Source organism: Notothenia rossii (assembly GCF_949606895.1).
Source record: "Notothenia rossii genome assembly, chromosome: 4".
Taxonomy (NCBI): domain Eukaryota; kingdom Metazoa; phylum Chordata; class Actinopteri; order Perciformes; family Nototheniidae; genus Notothenia; species Notothenia rossii.
In genome coordinates this window covers 1,901,262-1,922,934 of record NC_136902.1, presented here as the reverse complement: position 1 = coordinate 1,922,934, position 21,673 = coordinate 1,901,262, and the positions used below count along the sequence as shown (strand labels likewise).

Here is a 21,673-nt window from a genome sequence, read left to right as displayed (position 1 = left end):
CAAACTTCAGTAATCATTTAAATTATATATTTGTTTCCGACTTTCATTTGTTCATCGTTCTTAATGTGATGTATAGTAGCTTTGATAGCTGTCCATACCTTCACACAGCCTAAAAGTAAAACACAAGTTGTTTATTCACAGCCCGAACGCTCATCGAGATGACTAGATCAGTCCTGACAACTTGTGATCAGCTCCGATTAAATTGTGATATCAATTCTGTAGCTAACCTCCAGGGAGCACGTTTATTTTATGAAATACCTGTATCCCTCTCATCACAACAAGACTCTACACTGAGCAGGAAAAACAATGACATACATGAAAATAACCTTGATGCATGGGAATTAAACACACAAACTATCTTCCGTGGCTATACTGATATGTCACAGTAACGGTAAACCACAGAAAAGTAAGTCCAGCGGGGCACAAGTTGAATACGGTAGTTCTATTATGCCTTTAAGCCTATACGTTTAACCCATAAGAACCCCGACCCATTTCTACTTTTGGGGAAATTAAGGGGAACGTCATTTAGACTAAATAGACACATTTCTGACAAGTAACCTCCCTAGTGTCAAATATCTGGGCTTTAATGGTAAAGTAACTCTTATTTATAACTTAATTCACAAGGATGATGTTTTGGTTTGCATTTGTTTGAACATGCTATGAATTGAAGAATAAAGCATATGTTAACTAAATATAATTGAATCAGCTAAATTAACTGACCAGACCATAATCATATTTCTAATTGTGCATATATGTCACTCCGGGTTTACTGTGAATGTTTAGGGTTAAAGTCCCGATGTGACACCATGTGTCACAGCAATATTTATGGCATTTGTTTCATATCAATTTCATCAAGAAATGTTTCCACAACAGGTTAAATGTAATCAGAATCAGAATACCTTTATTCGTCCCACAGGGGGGACATTTACATTTGTTCCAGCAGAAAAGAGCCGAAGACAGCTTAAAGTTTAACAAATGACATGTCATGTAAGCATTTTTATTCTTAAATGGCTTGAATATTAACTTTAGCAACAAAAAACCTTTCCAAATCTAGCTAGTTCTGTCACATGTTTTAGCCTGACACATGGACATCTTGGACATGTTGTTATGGGAAGACAAAAGCAAATGTCAAGGACCATGACCCAGACTGTTCAGTGTGTGTCACTTTGGGACTTCATGAGATAAAAAAGGCTAAAGCTGTATAAGGAACTTTCCAGAACATTTAAATTTCATGTGACACCCGTGTCTAAGCAATTCTGTCTGCCTTCCGTGTTCCTGTTGTTATTTACTTCCTCTCTGCCTTCTTCTGATGATTTATCTGTTAGTTTGTGTGTTTCATTCCCATGCATCAAGGTTATTTTCATGTATGTAATTGTTTTTCCTGCTCAGTGTAGAGTCTTGTTGTGATGAGAGGGATACAGGTATTTCATAAAATAAACGTGCTCCCTGGAGGTTAGCTACAGAATTGATATCACAATTTAATCGGAGCTGATCACAAGTTGTCATGACTGATCCAGTCATCTCGATGAGCGTTCGGGCTGTGAATAAACAACTTGTGTTTTACTTTTAGGCTGTCTGAAGGTATGGACAGCTATCAAAGCTACTATACATCACATTAAGAACGATGAACAAATGAAAGTCGGACACAAATATATAATTTAAATGATTTATTGAAGTTTGCAATGTTTTGAACAGGCATCCACACAGTCACCTACTTTGTAATGTTCGATACCTCCCTGTAAGCGTCACGATATCGGACTCTCACCCACAACCTCACATACGAGTACTGAATGTGCAGCAAAGTGATCTTAGGAAGGCAGATATAGCAAAAGATGAACGTAAACGAGAAACGATGTTTCTTTCCTGGTAAGTCAACAATGGGTCCTCAATGTACACGCCCCGGATTCCTATGACGAAAATAATAGAATGTCGCCAGTTGTCATGACTCAACTTGTACTGCAACACCGGATTAACTTGTTTCCCGATCAACTCGTTTCAGTGGGGTGCGTGGCTTTCGACTGAAATACACATTTCGATCGCTTTCTTCTGTCGTTTACATACATCTTTTGATATATTTGGCTTCTTAGGAACACGTTGATGCACATCCAGTACCAGTGTGTGAGGTTGTGATTACGATGGCGATATCCGGACGCGAACAGCGAGGACTACAACAAGACAAACGAGTTGCTCGAATAAATCATTTAAAACCAGCTATTGTTGCAAGACTTATTACGGAATATCGTAGTTAATGTCCAAGTCCATCTGTGTATACCTTCAGACAGCCTCCAAGTGAAGCACACGTCAGCCAACCGAGCGGCCGTTTTTCAGTCCCCCCCCCCCCCAGGTGTATCTCAGGTAACAGGAAGAGAGTTAAACTCTGTCTCTGAGTCTCTAAAAGTTCAACTTAAGAGTTGTTCTTATTCTCTGAGCAATGATTGATAATCAGAGTTGTCTCTAAAAGCTCTAAAGTCACAAAGAGTTACAAACCTTTAGAAAGAAGAAGAAGAAGGTGCGACACGACCGACGAGCAAGAAGTGAAGCTGAACAGCAAACAGGAAGCACTTCAAAATAAGAGCATTTACAGAACATTGTATTTATATTCCCTCTACTTTAACTAAAGTACAATATCTGAGTATATTAATGATAGTAAATCATATTAATTACATTATAAATCATATCAATGACTTACAGGTAGATCATGTTCTTTACTGTTGTGGAAATAGTGATGGGATAATGATACCTCAAGGAGTGTATTGACACACTATACAAACTGTGTCGGCACTGTATTGATACTGCGCCGGTCACCCAATAGTGCCCCCTGCAGTTGTTAGAAAATCATTGCAGGTAAAGAAATTCCTTGTTTGTGTAAATGCTAAACTGAGTTGGTATGTAAAATTTAGCAAATTTGAGTTACAATTCAGAGTTACAATTTGTGACTTATGTACACAATTTTGTTAACTTAACTGTTCAATCATATGAAATAAAATACTTGAGAAAAGAAGTGATTTGTTTATGCATTTTTATTGAGGAGCAACAGCTTTTGTAGTGTCTTTGCTCCAAGGCGATTTCTCCTCTTTGATACCAGTTCCCCCGCCTTAGAAAATACTCTCTCACACGGCACAGATGAACATGGTGAGCAGAGACATTTCAGTGCAAGTTCATGAAGGTGTGGATACGCTCTTTTGTTGCTCTTCCAATATTGCAATGGGTCTTGTTTTCTGGGTAAGTTGCTTTCTGCCAGGTAGCGTTGGACTTCTAGTATCGAATCAGCTGTGGCATTAGAGGTCCTCTTGTTCTCCTCAACCTCCATGTCAAATGTTTCCCAGAGATTGTGCCCTAAAAAAAATATAATAATAATAATCACAAGTATATTATCACATGACAAAGTGCCACAGAAATATACAAATAAACAGAAAGAAATGTGTTTTCATACCTGAACTGGGTTCTGATCCATGTGAAGAGCTAGGCCCTTCTTCTGCTGGGTCAGGCTCTTGGCTCCTCATTTGGTCAGCACACTCCAACTTCAGTCTTTTGACAGCTTCAGTTGCCTTCAGTGAGCTGACCAATCCAATTGTTTTGAACCTAGGATCCAAAAGTGTTGCCAGTGTCATCACACTGAGTGATTCCATGCTAGAGATGCATTCTGTTAGCCGCTTTCTCAGATTTTCTGCAAGCTGTTTAGCAGCTGTTTTTCTCACCGTTGATGCTTGACGGTGAAGCTCAACGTGGACCATTTTCAGCATGGGAATAACCTTTGACCCAGAGACTCTTTTTTCCTCAGACAGTTCAGTTGTTGCTTGGTCAAAAGGAGCAAGCACCCTGAGCATCTCTTCAATGGTTTCACAGTCTTCCGTAGTCAGTGGAGTGATGTCCCTTTTTAATGAGGCCAGTGACACCCAGACTGCCTCCTTCTGCTCAGCCATTCTTTCAAACATGTGGTAGGTGCTGTTCCATCTTGTTGGCACCTCATTGATTAATTTATGGACCGGTGTTCCCAGCTGCTGCTCTATTTGAGTGAGCTTCTCTTTGGCAGTAGTGCGAAAAAGTACGTCACTATTTGTCACGTTTTGTTGCGTATTTCTGTAAGTGTTTCGACCTGATCACATGATTTCCTCACCATTAAATTCATGGTATGGGCTATACAAATGGTATGGCGTATTTGCAGCATCCGAGCACATGAAATCATGTTTGCTGCTGCATCAGTGACAAGACACCTGACCTTTGCAGCTATGCCCCACTCCTCCATGAGGCTCTTTTTAACTGTGGCCATGTTTTCAGCAGTGTGTTTTTCAGGAAAATGCTGCACTCCCAAGACTGACGTATGGAGTTCATGGCTTTCTTTGTCCACATAGTGGCAAGTAACCGCTAGATATGCCTCCATATTCATGGATGTCCACATATCAGCTGTTAAACTAACAGCAACGGCGCTCTGGAGGTCCTTTTTTGTTTTCTCCTTTTCCTTCTCATACCTCTGGCTCACCAAATCCTTGATGGTCTGAAAATAACCATACAAATATTCTTATACCAAAATATAGTTATATAGTACAAAAACATAATAATAACCTTTCTTAAACATACCTTCCTGCTTGGTAGAACATACGAGGGTATGATGAGCTTCAAGAGCTCCCTGAATCCCTCATTTTCAACCAAGCTGAGTGGCTGACAGTCTTTGATGATCATGTTGACCACTGCCTCATCCACTGCTTGCTTAGGAACTGCAAGCCAAAAGGAAATATTTCGTTAAAAGCTTATTTAAGGTCTGTATTATTTTTTTTTACAAACAATGTTAATCTTGCAGAGAAATGCAATAGAGGAAAACTTCCCTGATCGGGAATTGAACCGAGGTCACTGGGGAGTGAGCTCTGAATCTTACCCACTAGACCACCAGGGCTGTAAAGTGAATAAGGAGAACATGTCAACATACCTGGGGTATTCTCACGGGTATCTGCTGATTCTTCATCGCCACCATGCCGAGCTCTATAATGCCTCAGCATTGATGAAGTGCTCTTATTGATGTAAGATAGCTCCGTAGAACAGAGCCGACACTTCACCTACAATGACATAACAATTTTATTTATCAGAAAATATTCAAACCACTTACCAGAACAGAGTAAAAACTAAGGTGGCGCACTGCATTCACTTGTCAAAGAAAAATGACAATGACATAGGGTATCTATCAGGATCTCGTAATAACAAGATAATATGAATAAAGCAACTGTAAGGCTATTTCACTGACTATCATATGTATCACAGGTGACGTTGTGACGACATAGTGAATGCAATGCGCCACCCAAAAAACATATGGTATATAATGGAAAAACTAACAGTAAACAGTGCTCAAAGGAGAAAAAGATTTACCTTGTTTGGCGTCAGAAGAGCAAAATTATTCCACACTGGGGAAAACTTCCTTGAACGATCCATTATAACGCAACAGCAAAACTCCATCCAACAAACCCACGACATGTTGATGCAGTTTGATACCTTATAAACACACTTTGGCGCAACAAATTCAACCGATACACTTCCTGTATCGGTCACGTGATTAGTTCTTAAAGCAATACACGCACCAATACGGGGTTTCACTTTTGGGCTCTCGGCACAGTGCTGACGCACCAGTGTTGCTCGTCCCATCACTAGTAGCAAGCATTCGGTCATGATGGTTTCATTTTGTCCAGGTGCACTGCTTCTGAGCCTGGCAGCTGCCATGGCGGTATATGCAGGTAAGACTGGAAACAATTAAATCCATGTTATTATCCTTGACTCAAATATTTGAGTCTGAACTTAATTTATTTGTGTTGCAGACATGAAAGTGGACTGTGGGCCAGATTTTGTGACGCTGATGTGGACAGAAAGCCGACCCCAGGCCGATACGTCGCTTCTCCGTCTGGGTAACTGTTTCCCAACTAGCTTCTCAGCAGGAGAGGCCTACTTCTATGTGGATCTCACTGACTGTAACTTTAGGAGACTGGTATGTGTATATATATTTTAAACCTGCAAGCTGTGAGTCTGCTATATTTCCAACAGCTCTCTCAGGGGGCTCTTTGTCTCTCTAACAGGTCACCGGGGATGCACTGGTGTACAGCAATGATCTGACCTACGTTGCTTCTGCGGATTCTTACAATTTGGCCTTCACCCGCCCAGTCGTCTGTGCATATGAGAGGTTTGTTCTCATACCAACATAAGGTGCTAAAGGGTGACATTACCCTTAACTAACAATTCCAATGTGGCATTTTCATGGCCTGGGAAAGTTCAATTTGTTAATAAGCTTCTCCCTCTCAAAGCCACCAAGCATGGAAGTACGTCCCACACTTGTGATGTCATCAGGTATAAAGTCTGAAGCTGCTATATAGACAATGAATGGGAGACTGATTTAGGGAATCTACAGCCTGTTTCTGTTCTATTCCCAAATTAGCTTTATCTATTGAAGTATTCTCAACAAAAAAATGTACATTTACTGAGAACAATCCCTAAGGTACACTGTGTTCCCAATTCATTGTCAATTGAGTTTTTCCCATAGTTTTAATTGAACATCACAAATGTAAGTTCACTCTAGTTTTTTGCATTTTGGAGGAAGTCTTTTAGCTTAGGCGTAAGAGTTCATAACTAGAGAATGCAATTCCTGAAGAAATTGCTAGTGGCAATACTTTATGCTGACGCTAAACTGCTATGCTTAAATGTAATGTGTAAGAAGAAAGTGAAGAATTTAGATTGAAATGATACATGAACACTGGGGGCTTGAATGTGTTAGAAGAAAATAAAGTGCAAAAGCAGCAGAATATTTGAACTGCAAACTATTGAACTAACTTGATGACGAATGATCTGTCGCCATGGAAACGGTATTTGACACCCCATAATATGCTTAGATATGTGGATGGCTTCATTGTTATCGAACCTGTTACATTTTGGGCAGTTTGGAGCGTTTTCACTGAAGAGAACCATGTTTCATGGCGAGCATCGTGTTACCATGGCAACGGAATTTGAAGAAATCTCAACTGTCCCGTAGATGTCTTCACGGCTGGACTGTTAGCACCCATGTGAAGTTTTAGCACTTTTTGACCATTTCTATAAGAGTTATAGCAATATCATGTTATTGCAAAGGATGCGTTCCCATGGCAACAGCGTTTTGAGGAAAATTCACTAATGGCACAGATATGTTGAGGGCTGGACCATTAACTGTCATCTGAAGTCTGGTGGTGTTTTGACCATTTTCATATCAGTTACGACAACATCGTGTTTTATGGCGAGGGATGCGTTTTCATGGAAACAGCCTATGGTGAGATCTCAGATTTCACGTAGAGCTGTTAAGGCATGGACCGGTGATATACAAGCGAAGTTTGGGGGACGATCGGACTGTGTCCATTGGCGTTACAGCGACATCGTGTTTCATGGCACGGGATGCGTTTCCATGGAAACGGCATAGGCTGAAACCCCATAATTGACATGGAGCTGTTGAGGGCCAGATCATTAACCATTATCTGAAGTCTGGTGCTGTTTCAGACCATTTGCTTAAGTATCACGACAACATCGTGTTTTAAGGCGAGGGATGCGTTTCCATGGAAACGGCATATGGTGAGATCTCAGATTTGGCGTACAGCTATTGAGGCATGGACCGGTGATATACAAGTGAAGATTGGGGGACGATTGGACCGTGTCCATTGGAGTTACAGCGATATCGTGTTTTAGGCGAGGGATGCGTTGCCATAGTAACACCACATTACGTAACATCAGATTTGATGGAGAGCTGTTCAGGGCCACAGTGTTAACCATCATGTGGTGATTGGTGGCGTTCTGAGCATGTCAGTTGGAGTTATGACATCATCATGTTCCATCACACAGGTGTTTGAGCTAACGACGTTATGAAACACCTGTCCTTGAGCCCAGAGATCAAAGGTTTCCATGGTGATGTGCAGTTATCAGTGAGAGGAGAGCCTTTCCATTGTTCTGAATGAGAGATAAACGTGTTGCATGTGAAAGTTGTTGAAGAACCGTAACATATATCAGTGAAATTTCAACGTGTGAAGCATCTCAAGAACCCTTGGAATCTAAAGTGTGCTTTTTTTTTTGGGTCAATAAAGTGGCATTTTTGGCAGACTAACTAAAGGTGTGCGGCTGCTGCTGTGAGGAAAGATGAGCCTGAATGTACAACGTGCTTTAATGGAGCTACGAGATGTTTTTCTACGTTTCTCATGAGAAAGGATGTCTCAGGGTTTGGGAATTATTGCAGGTTTAAAAATATATATATGAAGGTGAATTTCAAGCAGTCCTCCACTCTAGCTGTGACTCAAGCACTCTAGCCTTAACGAGCTGCGCAATACACACTAATGTTAAAATCTGAAGAAGGCCTCTTTACCAAGGTCTGAGCAATGTTTAATATTTCTAAAAGTATGAATCTGATTTGAAAGTTGTTTAATATGAATAATGTCAGAAAGATGTGTAACATTTTAAAGTTGGAATGAGGTTTCTGAGTGAAAGTGTGAAGGAACAGTTTGCAGTTGAAGTTGCATGACGATTTTTCAAGTCTAAAGCGTTTCTCCTTTGACTTCCATGTTAAAAATGTGATAAATTATGGGATGTATCTCGGGAATTATGAAAGAGAAGTAATATTTGAACGGAGTTTCTGCGATGTGGGAGAAGAAGACGGACAAAATAACCCGGCGGAATAAGAATAAATAATTTGTCCGTAGAACAAGTAGGAGTAAACAAGCTCGCACTAATAAGTTCAATAGTTTCACTTTGCAGCATTTTCTGTACCCTTCTGCTTTATCTTGTGCAGGCCCAAAGACTGGTATGCTACGATCTATGACCCGGTGTTTAAAACCTACAGTCTAGGAGATCTGCAGTTTAACATTGGCCTGATGAATGGTGGGTGAACAACATGAGAAACTCTCTACGAACGGCAGCTCTCCCTGACTTTTGTAACTTAATGACTCTTCCTCTGTTTACTGCCCTAGACGACTTCTCAGGCCCTGCTGAGTCTACACGCTTTCCTCTGGGCTCCATCATCCCCATCATGGCTAGTGTGGTGCAGAACACCCATCAGCCCTTGCTGCTGCTTCTTGAGGAATGTGTAGCAGCTCCCACACCAGAGCTGTACCCTGAAAGCACCATGTACCCTATCATCTCCAATAAAGGGTACTCTCATGGCAATGAGCATTGATTTAAAAACAAAACAACTTATTTTGGTTGAAACCTTGGTAGTAATGCTAATACATTTTCTTTAACCCAACAGATGTCTTTTGGAAAGTGTGTCGTCACGATCAAAATTCGAACCAAGGCAAAAGTCATCGGAGATCCGCCTATCACTTCAGACCTTTACGTTTGCTATGGGAGAAGAGGTACATTGAACTTTACATTTTTTTCAGATTCAAGGTTTTATTGTGGAAACAGATTAATTTATGCCATGCTATATTTCCCCTCTACTCAACAGGTCTTTATCCACTGCAAACTTTTGGCTTGGGATCCCAATGGTCTTGACAGCACTAAGAAAGCCTGCCACTTTGTCCAAGGGCATGGGTAAAAATAGTACTTTCATATATCAGAATTTGACTTGTAGGTTAATTTGTTTTACATGAGATGACTTATTCAGCTTAAGCCCGGTCTACTGAAGATACAGATGGATCCCGTTCATAACTATTCAAACTTTGTGGAGACTTTATTTGAAAGAGTTGAGATGCATTTGAATGATCTTTTCATCCAATCTTCATGAACTCAGTTGGGAGTTGCTGGACAACTTGGCCCAGAGCAATCTTTGTGACTGCTGTGAATCGAAATGCAAGTCAAGGAGGCAGAGGAGTGTTGCGTCAGGTATGTACACAGCTTCTGCTGTATTACACTTGTTTGGTTGACTGGTACTAAAATATTTATTTTTGCAGAGAACCATGGAATGGTACAAAAAGCAGTCATTGGGCCATTTACCATCACAGATATGAATTCCTGAAGGTAAGGGTTTCGTATTGCGATATACATTTATTCTGAACGGTTATTTTAAACTTTGTTCTCCCAACAGGAATGGATCCATTTCGCTGACTGGTTTCTTCAATCTGAATTTGGTTTTTATTCTTGGTTCTCTTTGCATTTCAGATTGTATTTGGCCAATACAAATAAAATAAAAAATTCCGAACCACTTAATTGAAGTGCTTTATTACTGCATCTTGATGACCTTGTCTTATTTCTGGGAACATTTCCAGCTCTGTTCAATGTCATGAACTTTTTTCCTGTGTCAATTTCCCAGAAATATTGATCACACTAAATCTTTGAAAGCAATATGATTACATTCAACTTTTTGTTCAAATTTCCAAACAAGAACTCTAAAAATACTTGCATGATAAGCATTAACTGTTCATTCTGTATTCTTCAAGCAGGTCAAGGCTAAACTCAGTAATTGTCCAAAGAATATTATGGCTGAACAATAAAGAGAATGGATTCAAAGCTTTTCAGCACTGTACTCAATTGGCCCTTTTGTTGTTGTATGGACTTGTTCCATAAGGTTCAACATGTAATTGTCAAACTCTGTCAATTGCAGACTGATTCTTGGTACAGAATGCACTCTATCGCTCCTATTCACCTTAGCTGAAATATGTTGCTGTTTTGGTTCATGACTAAAGAGACGATGATTTAGCCTAATATTTATTGAACTAGGAGAGGAACTGTCTTTTTTGCATCATGGGCGTCGCAGCCATTATATGACACTTTTTGAAATGATTAGTTTTGACCCCCCCACTTCTACCATGTAGAAAGTCCGTGAATCGGTCTATCCACTCGCCGCACTTTGTAGAGAGCTGTGTCAGTGCTTCACTATCAAATCCATTCCACTTGCTTATTGGAGAGTGGTTTCTTAGCCTGCTTGTTATGTGTTAACAGAGAGGGAGGAGAGGGAGAGAGAGAGGTTCACATGTGTTTTTAGTTTGATGTATTCATGTATTTGTTTCTGTTCAAGAACCCAAATAGAGTTGTTATAAATAAAACATGTTGTTCAGCCCCCTTGCAATTTGGGATTTTATTTTTGGTTGGTAGAGCTGGTCATTTCAAAAGTAGCTCACCAGCCAAAAAAGTGTGGGCACCCCTGACCTACAATATTCTGCTTGAAAAGGACTTTGCGTGCGATTGCGAACCACAACACTCAGGCTGCGACTCGTTCATGGTTCTGCCAGTCTTAATAATGACTTTCTTCACACTGTGGACAAACAGTTATTTTCAAAGTGCCTGTAGAAACTGGTGCTCATGCACTAAATGCCACGAAGTTCCTTGGTGTTTTTATTTCCTTCACATTCTCAAGGCTTTTTGAGTTGGTCTGCTGTGGGTTGCTTTTGTGCTCCTCGATGGAGACTGGTATGTTTGCTGTAAGAATGACGGCTCTGAGAAACAGGTAGAGTTAGCCTGCAAAGCTGAGGCGAATATCACGGACAACCAGAGAGTCATCATTGAAGAACTGAAAAACTCTTCCCAGGTGAGTGCTTCCACTCTTGATCTACTTTACCAGCATCACTTCCATATTTAAAAAAACAACAGGAATGCAGTTTTGCTGTTATAATATAACCATCTTTCTGTCTTTATCTTTCTTCAGCATTACGGTGGCTTTTGGGCATTTTGTATCCCTATTGTGGCTTTCATCTTGTCATTCTGTGAACGATGCAAATGCTGTGAAAAAGTACCATGTTGTTTCGACAGTAAACATCTGATTGAGGAACTGATATTCACAGAAGAAGAACATGTGCTGGAAGAGGTTTTGATGAAAGCAGTAAAAGAGAAGTTGGCTGAAGAGGTCAAGGAGAAAACCCGAGATAAGCCATGGAGTGAGTATAAAGGGACTGCCAGAGCGCTACGAGGCCTACTGTGTAGAAATACTTTGTTACAAGTAAAACTCCTGCATTCAAAACTTTACTTTGGTTCTTTCATATTTTGTTTAGTTTGAATATGCAAAGTAACTAAAGCTGTCGAATAAATGTAAGTAAAATACTGGTGGTGTAGAAGTATTAAAGAGTATAAAATATAAATACTCCGAAAAGGTAAAGGTACAGTATGTAGTGTCTCTACTTTAAAGAGTCCTCTCCTGCTGATGTTCAGGTGTATATCAGTATGTAGTGTCTCTACTTTAAAGAGTCCTCTCCTGCTGATGTTCAGGTGTATATCAGTATGTAGTGTCTCTACTTTAAAGAGTCCTCTCCTGCTGATGTTCAGGTGTATATCAGTATGTAGTGTCTCTACTTTAAAGAGTCCTCTCCTGCTGATGTTCAGGTGTATATCAGTATGTAGTGTCTCTACTTTAAAGAGTCCTCTCCTGCTGATGTTCAGGTGTATATCAGTATGTAGTGTCTCTACTTTAAAGAGTCCTCTCCTGCTGATGTTCAGGTGTATATCAGTATGTAGTGTCTCTACTTTAAAGAGTCGTTTCCTGCTGATGTTCAGGTGTATATCAGTATGTAGTGTCTCTACTTTAAAGAGTCCTCTCCTGCTGATGTTCAGGTGTATATCAGTATGTAGTGTCTCTACTTTAAAGAGTCCTCTCCTGCTGATGTTCAGGTGTATATCAGTATGTAGTGTCTCTACTTGAAAGAGTCCTCTCCTGCTGATGTTCAGGTGTATATCAGTATGTAGGGTCTCTACTTTAAAGAGTCCTCTCCTGCTGATGTTCAGGTGTATATCAGTATGTAGTGTCTCTACTTTAAAGAGTCCTCTCCTGCTGATGTTCAGGTGTATATCAGTATGTAGTGTCTCTACTTTAAAGAGTCCTCTCCTGCTGATGTTCAGGTGTATATCAGTATGTAGTGTCTCTACTTTAAAGAGTCCTCTCCTGCTGATGTTCAGGTGTATATCAGTATGTAGTGTCTCTACTTTAAAGAGTCCTCTCCTGCTGATGTTCAGGTGTATATCAGTATGTAGTGTCTCTACTTTAAAGAGTCCTCTCCTGCTGATGTTCAGGTGTATATCAGTATGTAGTGTCTCTACTTTAAAGAGTCCTCTCCTGCTGATGTTCAGGTGTATATCAGTATGTAGTGTCTCTACTTTAAAGAGTCCTCTCCTGCTGATGTTCAGGTGTATATCAGTATGTAGGGTCTCTACTTTAAAGAGTCCTCTCCTGCTGATGTTCAGGTGTATATCAGTATGTAGTGTCTCTACTTTAAAGAGTCCTCTCCTGCTGATGTTCAGGTGTATATCAGTATGTAGTGTCTCTACTTTAAAGAGTCCTCTCCTGCTGATGTTCAGGTGTATATCAGTATGTAGTGTCTCTACTTTAAAGAGTCCTCTCCTGCTGATGTTCAGGTGTATATCAGTATGTAGTGTCTCTACTTTAAAGAGTCCTCTCCTGCTGATGTTCAGGTGTATATCAGTATGTAGTGTCTCTACTTTAAAGAGTCGTTTCCTGCTGATGTTCAGGTGTATATCAGTATGTAGTGTCTCTACTTTAAAGAGTCCTCTCCTGCTGATGTTCAGGTGTATATCAGTATGTAGGGTCTCTACTTTAAAGAGTCCTCTCCTGCTGATGTTCAGGTGTATATCAGTATGTAGTGTCTCTACTTTAAAGAGTCCTCTCCTGCTGATGTTCAGGTGTATATCAGTATGTAGTGTCTCTACTTTAAAGAGTCCTCTCCTGCTGATGTTCAGGTGTATATCAGTATGTAGTGTCTCTACTTTAAAGAGTCCTCTCCTGCTGATGTTCAGGTGTATATCAGTATGTAGTGTCTCTACTTTAAAGAGTCCTCTCCTGCTGATGTTCAGGTGTATATCAGTATGTAGTGTCTCTACTTTAAAGAGTCCTTAAAGAGAGTTAAAGTCTGTCTCTGAGTCTCTGGAAGTTAAACTAAAGAGTTGTTCTTATTCTCTGAGCAATGATTGATCATCAGAGTTGTCTCTAAAAGCTCTGAAGTCATTTGTCTATCTATCATTTTCATTTTCTTATTATTATTATAGTATTTATATTCTTCAATTGATGTTCAATCCAGGTTATTCTAAAGAAAGCTTTCAAAGCTGCAGCGATAAATTATGGAGGAAAATCATTTATTTCATTTTACAATTGACCAGGTTGTCGTAGCACAAATGAAACAGTTCGGCGAAGCGTTTGTTAAATTCTTAATTACACTTTGAAAGTACTTGTATTTAACTGTAGTTTGTTCGTCTCATGCCAACTTCTACTCCACTACATCTCAAAGGTGAACTAATGTTTGTTTAAAAGTCTTGCATTGGAAATGATTAAAGGTACTCCTACTGTTATACTATTTTATATGATATCGTCAAATGATTATTACCTGTCCATTCATATGATTTGACTGTTGGAGTCGGTTGAGGTGGAGCTTCATTTTTTTATATTTTGTATTGAAATGCAAATAATAATAATAATACATTATGAATAAATCTGCTTGTACATTTTTGGATTTGTAAAGATTCTGTAAATAATGAGAAATGCCGTCACACTAACCCAAAGTCTAAAGTTACACTTCCACAATGTTTGTTTTGCAAATCCAATAAAATGATTTGCAGAGACTCAGAGTACCTCCTCCTCCAAAGTATTATCATATTATTATTAGTGTTATCGTTCATCCCTTCCTTGATGTTGAACACATTCAAGAAACTGTTCTAGTTTGCAGTGCCGGACTTATTTATTTGATCATGAGCTTTAAACTTGTCATGGCCATTTCCACTGATCATAATTCCATTGTTGAGGTCTACTAGAATAGATTTATATTGTGCAATTTTCCAAACTCACTTTGGTTTCTCATACAGCATCTCTGTAAACTACGTGTATTCACTGAATTTCACTCTCTGCCTTTAACGGCTCGTTGTAGCTCCAGTAGCTCCAGCCCCCCCCCCTCCCTGTGAGCCCAGTGTGCTCTGATTGGTCGGGACGTTGTGAATCGCGCTGAGCTCCGTGGAGGTGTGGTTTCCTTGTTTAGCGATACACAGCGAAACAGAGCCAAACTCACCCTGAGCACACACAAAGTCACAGCCGAAGTAAAAACAATAAGTGTCTCTTGATATTGAGTAAGAAAAAGGTTGATAAACGCTGTGAGAATGGGTCTGCAGAGAGAATGGGTCTGCGGAGAGAATGGGTCTGCAGAGAGAATGGGTCTGCAGAGAGAATGGGTCTGCGGAGAGAATGGGTCTGCAGAGAGAACGGGTCTGCAGAGAGAATGGGTCTGCAGAGAGAATGGGTCTGCAGAGAGAATGGGTCTGCAGAGAGAACGGGTCTGCATAGAGAATGGGTCTGCAGAGAGAATGGGTCTGCAGAGAGAATGGGTCTGCAGAGAGAATGGGTCTGCAGAGAGAATGGGTCTACAGAGAGAATGGGTCTGCAGAGAGAATGGGTCTGCAGTGAGAATGGGTCTGCAGAGAGAATGGGTCTGCAGAGAGAATTTTGCCGCGATCCCAACTGTCTGTTATCAGCCTGCAGCCAGGGAGGAGAGATCAGCGGAGCTGCATGCACTGAGTGTGTGTGTGAGGAAGTCCGTGGATTGGTCAATTTTGACCAATCAACGTGGACTTAACGTAACGGCTCCGCGGACTTAACGTAATGGCTCCACGGATTGGTCCATTTGGTTCCGGGTAAGGCATGACATCAGTGGTGTAGTCCAGGGTATACGCAGGTATGCGGCGTATACCCACTTATTTTTCAGACAGCATGGCGTATACCCACTTCTCAATCACCGCTGGTGCGCATTATTTAGTAGTGGCTCAATGTCATTTCATAGTACTGTGAAGACTCATGACACAAACCTACTCTGCCTCATATTGGCTAACTCTATGCCTTCGCTGGTTAGATTGGTCAGGTTTTCAGCGCGAGAACTGATGAAAAACCAATCAGAGGCAGAGTAGGGCGGGTCTTAATAAGGGGAAAAAACTGCATATAGACAAATGTTAATTTACTTTCAACTATTTGCCATTACAAAAATTGTATGAACTGTTAGAATGAAGCGAGCCATTCAGACTAAAATTTCCTTTTACAATAAACGTCCTTGTGGCACTACATCGGCCAGCAGCTCAGCTACAGATAGTGAGGCTAGAACACCGGAGCTGTTAGCTGATAGCCCTGTTATCATCAGCCCTGACATCAGCCCAACACCTGCGCTCCCTCCGTCCCCCTCATCCGTTGAAGAGGATGCTGACAGGGAAGGAGATGAAGACGACAATAACGGTGGGTCTCACTTCTATATTTTAAGATTTTTGTAACAAATCGTAGCTAGGTAGTCATATATACTAACATAAAAGTAGTAATAGCATTATTTTCGTTAATAGTTGGTTTCAACTTTTAAATTTAGTATTTCTGATTCTAGTGGCGCTAGTTAGCTATTATAGCTTCATGGCAATGAGCACAGCACACCTTAGTGAGACAGAAAGACATTTGGAAAATACATCCATTATTTGCTGCAATCCATATTTATTACTCTGAACTTTATTGTGTCCCTTATGCTAAGTGTCTGCCCCAACTTTATTTTCCCGACATTTACATTTATCTTGTACAAAAAATCCATCCCCATACACCAGAGATAGCCTGAAGGCTTTTCAAGAGCATAGCTAGGTAGCACGCAATCTGAAGAACGTTAGCGCTTAGCTAACGTTAGCTAACATAATGCTAAGATCATCGTGTGTTTGGTGACGTGACACAGCTATCTGCTTAATTGTAACATTAGCTGTGGCAACTGAAGATTAGTGTTTTGGATTGTCAGCGTTTTCCTGTCAAATGGAGATAAAAAATTAGCTAGCTAGCACTAGCAGCTACATAATTTGAGGTCAAATGTAGCTCGTGCTAATTTATAGGAGACTGCACAATCTGAGGGTAGATGTTGGCTGCCAGTGGTCTCTTCTAATTAAAGACAGCCATTTATCCCGCCGATCTACCTCTTTTAGGATTGAATAAAGTCTTATATCTGTGTTACTTTGGCGACTGTTGTTTCAGCCAACAGCTTAAAAATAGCAAGGGCATTTTGACCTTGTGCGACGCACAGCCAGATTCGGGCATAGCGACGCTACGTGGAATCCACAAATTTGGATACATTATGAAAACGGGTACTTTTATTTTGAAGGCAGGATGCGGTAGGAAGTAAAAGACGTATATGACGGTAAAAGTTTAAAAGTGCGTCTTCCTCACGAAAGGAAACGTGCTGTTGTTTACCAAGGACCTGGTTGAAAAGGGCACAAGGTTTGTCTGTGTTTAGGTCTAATTTGTGTGCAACATTGAGTCACGTCATAACGCCTTTTCTTAGAAGAGTTTTCACACTTTGTATTGACACAGCTATGGATAAAGCTACAGCTAGGCCCTGTGTAATTGACTATTTGACTATTTGGGGGCTAAAATGAAAAAATCTAATAATGCAGATTATGAAGGTGACAACTTTACACTTTTGAATAGGTTATGGTCATTGTTCCCCTTTTATAGCCTATAATTCAATCACTTTTGTTGTTCTTCCCTTAGACATCAATAATGACTGGCCTGACCTGTGGACTGTCAATCAAAAAGAGGATTTTAAATCCAAGAACCCCTGGTTGGGATCCAAAAACAAAAAACTTGGTAAGTTTAGGTATCTTGTTAGTTTAGGTAGCTTCTGAAACAGTGGACACACATTAATATTGTGTGTGTGTGTGTGTGTGTGTGTGTGTCCTTTTATGTATATGGGAAAAATAGACCATGCACACATACAGCTGTGGATACAGTAGTTACATTGTATGTTTATGCTTCACAGGATGTCTGGTTTGTAGCAGTGTGAACTCCATTGGGATCAACAAGGAGCAAGGTGTATCACTCTCAAGAGAATGGATGAACTTTGAAATTCAAGTGTCTTCTCAGGGAAGTAGAGAAACAAGTCTGTCAGTCTTGAGAAATAAGATCAGGAAACATGCTTTGTCCAAGGCACACTCTCAGGCTTTGAAGGTGGCAGAACAACAAAAAGAATTGGCCATTGAGAATGCAGTGGAGGTTATGACTGAGTCCTACAAGAAGGAAACTGATGCTGTGTTCCGAACAGCCTACCATTTGGCCAAAAAGAACAGACCCTTTTCTGACCATGAGAGCGTCATTGAGCTGCAGGAACTGAATGGTGTTAAGATGGGCTCAATACTTCATTCACGTTACAGTGCAACACAAATCATACAACAGTTTGCCAGTGAGATGCAGAGCAAAATTGGGAGTAACATAATAGCATCATCCACGAAGTTAGCTGTCCTTATTGACGAGGCCTCTTCTTTAAGTCACAAACCTGTCATGACAGTTTCTGTAAAAGCGTCAATTGAAGGAGCAAGCCCTGAGTTCATATTCCTTGATCTAGTTGAATTAGACAATCAGAGAGCAGATGGCATAGAACAGGCTTTACTCACCTGTTTAATGAAGGCTGGCTTTACAGAAGAGTGGCTTCTTGAAAACTGGGTAACATTTGTGTCTGATGGAGCCAGTGTCATGCTAGGAAAGAAGTCAGGAGTAGCAACCAGGTTGACCTCGAGATTCCCAAGGCTCTTTGTGTTGCACTGTATGAACCATAGGCTGGAACTAGCTGTGTCAAATGCTGTTGATGAGATGACGGGTGTCAACCACTTTAAAATATTTATGCAGAAGCTATATTCACTTTATAGTATGTCGAACAAAAATGAGCGTGAACTCAAAGATGCAGCAGCTGAAGTAGGCTCACAACTTCTTCGCATTGGCAGAGTTTTAGATGTACGCTGGGTGGACAGTAGCTTTCGTACTGTTCGTGCTGTGTGGACATCCCTGGGAGGTCTTGTGCAGCACTTTAAGAATGCGTCTTCCGATGAGATGAGGTCCACCAAAGAGAAACAAATGTACAGAGGTTTATTACACCGTCTTCAAAGTCCTGAATTTATCTGTGACCTTGGGCTCATGTATGACACTCTCCATGAACTAAGTGTCCTGTCACTGGAGCTTCAAGCTCATTCTATAACTCTCCTCAGAGCAGAGCATCTGCTGAAACGCTCAATCAGAGTGATACAGTCTTTCAAAGAGAGTCCAGGTGAAAGATACTGTGAGGCTTTAGAGGCAAAAGAGGCTGGGGAGTATCGCTCTATAGCTCTAGTAGGAAATGCAAAGCTGAAGTCAATCAATCCAGGCCAGTTCTTACAAAGCCTTGTGAACAATCTTGAGCAACGCTTGTCTTTCGAAGATGCGGTCATCAAGGACTTCAGCATCCTTGATCAGAGTAAATGGCCATCAAACCCCAGCATTCGCCATGGTGAAGACCAGGTTAAGCGACTGTGCAAGCGATTTCACTTGTGCACAGACCAAGCACTGAATGGGATGCGAGACCTACTGGAAGAGCCCAATAGTGAGCCCAAGGACCTAAAACCACTCATGAACTGTATGAAGACATTCCCTGTCAGCACAGCAGAGTGTGAGAGGAACTTTAGCCTTATGAACAATATAAGCTCAGACAAAAGGGCTGTACGACTGATCTCAAACATATCAAACTTGATGATGATTAATATCAACGGCCCCCCTACTTCTATGTTTGATCCTCAAAAGTATATGAGGACCTGGTTGAAGAGACACCGTGCTGCCACTTCTATGCGTTCAAGGCAATGCGGTGTGAAAACTCCTGCAGAAAGCAAGTCTGTCTGGAAAATACTGTAATATGAGCACTTACTTAGAAACCCAGCACTGGGTTGAGAGAGTCACTTTGGTTTTCATGGATATGTTGTAAAATGTATATATTTTTGTTCATTGTTAACTATATATTGTTGTTTTGTAACATATCGTTTTGAATTTATTGTTGAATTATTTGAATGATGATATTCAATATTTGTGGTGATATTTATTTATATATATATATATATATATATATATATATATATATATATATATATACACTATATTGCCAAAAGTATTGGGTCACCTGCCTTGATGTGCATATGAACTTAAGTGACATCCCATTCTTAATCCATAGGGTTTCATATGACGTCGGTCCACCCTTTGCATCTATAACAGCTTCAACTCTTATGGGAAGGCTTTCCACCAGGTTTAGGAGTGTGTTTATGGAAATATTTGACCATTCTTCCAGAAGCGGCAACTGAAGTTGGATGAAGAGACTGGCTCTCAGGCTGTGCTCCTAATTCATCCCAAGGGTGTTCTATTGGTTTGAGGTCAGGACTCTGTGCAGGCCAGTCAAGTTCATCCACACCAAACTCTGTCATCCATGTCTTTATGGACCTTGCTTTGTGCACTGGTGCACGGTCATGTTGGAACATGAAGGGGCCATTCCCAAACTGTTTTCAAAGTTGGGAGTATGGAATTGTCCAAAATCTCTTAAATTACCTCACAAATGCGCTTCTGGAAGAATGGTCAAAAATTCCCATAAACACACTCCTAAACCTTGTGGAACGCTCTGCTTATTTATATAACAAATAATTCACTCATGAGAAGGAACGACAGATGTCCCGTAATGTAGTGGAGTAAAAGTAAGATATTTTACTTTGAAATGTAGTGGAGTAAAAGTAAAAAGTCCCCCAAAATGGAAATACTTAAGTAAAGTACAGATACTTCAAAAAAGTACTTAAGTACAGTAACGAATTACATTTACTTTGTTACTGTCCACCACTGTGTGTAAGTAATACTGAGTAACTATACTGGGTTCATATTTTTGGGGTGAACTAAATAGAGTACTGTTGACAGGAAGTTGTTGTTGCTATGGAAACAACATGATGGAGAAAACGTAATATCTTCTACATATAAAAACGGAGAAAGTAAAGCCCCTGTCACACTGTCCCGAAATGTACACCCGATGGACACACGAATATGGAATTGTGAATTTCGCACGAAGATGGCCCCGAACCACACGAAGGCAACATTTACATTACATTTAAGAAAAATAACTGCAACGAAAGTAACACAAACAATGATGTTAAAGTATTATGATACTGTGCTGATATTTTCAGACTTTGTTCTTTACTTTCTCCGTCTTTATATGTAGAAGATATTAAGTTTTCTCCGTCATGTTGTTTCCATAGCAACAACAACTTCCTCGCCTTCAAAATAATATATGATATCCTTTTTAGTTTCACAGAACACAAATTGGGTTATTTACATAATATGTTTACATGATTTTGTTGTGCAATAAAACAACCAGATGGACACACGATAAAGGAAATGTTCAAATTCGGCTCTGATCGTAACAACATCGGGACATTCGTGAGGACATCTTTAGACATCTTTGGCATGCCAAAGATTATACCATCGCTCACAAAGTTGCTGCCGGAGCCTGAGAAACTCCACCGGCGGTCATACGATGGCTTAAGATGCCCTCACGAATGGCCCGGTGTTGTTACGATCAGAGCCGAATTTGAACATTTCCTTAATCGTGTGTCCATCGGGTGTCATTCTCGGGACAGTGTGACAGGGGCTTAAAGAACAAAGTCTGAAAATATCAGAACAGTATCATAGTACTTTAACATCATTGTTTGTGTTTCTTTCGATGCAGTTGTTTGTCTTAAATGTAATTTAGGTTAACTTCCTGTTTTATTGAGATGCTTTTATGTTGAAGGCGAGTTTATGCTGTTGACAGGAAGTTGTTGTTGCTATGGGAACAACATGATGGAGAAAACGTAATATCTTCTACATAAAGACGGAGAAAGTAAAGAACAAAGTCTGAAAATATCAGTCCAGTATCAAAATACTTTAACATCATTGTTTGTGTTTCTTTCGATGCAGTTGTTTGTCTTGAATGTGATGTAAATGTTTCCT

General features: G+C 40.3%; 2 protein-coding genes and 1 long non-coding RNA gene across 3 annotated transcripts in view; 1 reads left to right on the top strand and 2 right to left on the bottom strand.

Moving 5' to 3' along the window:
- LOC307035612 (NLR family CARD domain-containing protein 3-like) overlaps nucleotides 1-21,673 on the bottom strand; it is a 110,259-nt gene that overhangs the window by 21,771 nt on the left and 66,815 nt on the right. The window lies entirely within an intron of this gene.
- LOC307035690 lies at nucleotides 3,003-4,000 on the bottom strand. The gene is made up of 2 exons (XR_013807155.1): nucleotides 3,434-4,000; nucleotides 3,003-3,336 (listed from the first exon to the last, which is right to left on the bottom strand). It is a non-coding gene; the product is annotated as an uncharacterized lncRNA (long non-coding RNA).
- Nucleotides 5,595-9,860, top strand: LOC307035676 (zona pellucida sperm-binding protein 3-like). Its single transcript, XM_079675301.1, has 7 exons — nucleotides 5,595-5,720; nucleotides 5,802-6,160; nucleotides 8,774-8,862; nucleotides 8,952-9,132; nucleotides 9,230-9,335; nucleotides 9,428-9,513; nucleotides 9,713-9,860. Exons 3-7 carry the CDS (start codon nucleotides 8,856-8,858, stop codon nucleotides 9,843-9,845), a joined length of 513 nt encoding a protein of 170 aa, XP_079531427.1. The 5' UTR covers nucleotides 5,595-5,720; nucleotides 5,802-6,160; nucleotides 8,774-8,855; the 3' UTR covers nucleotides 9,846-9,860.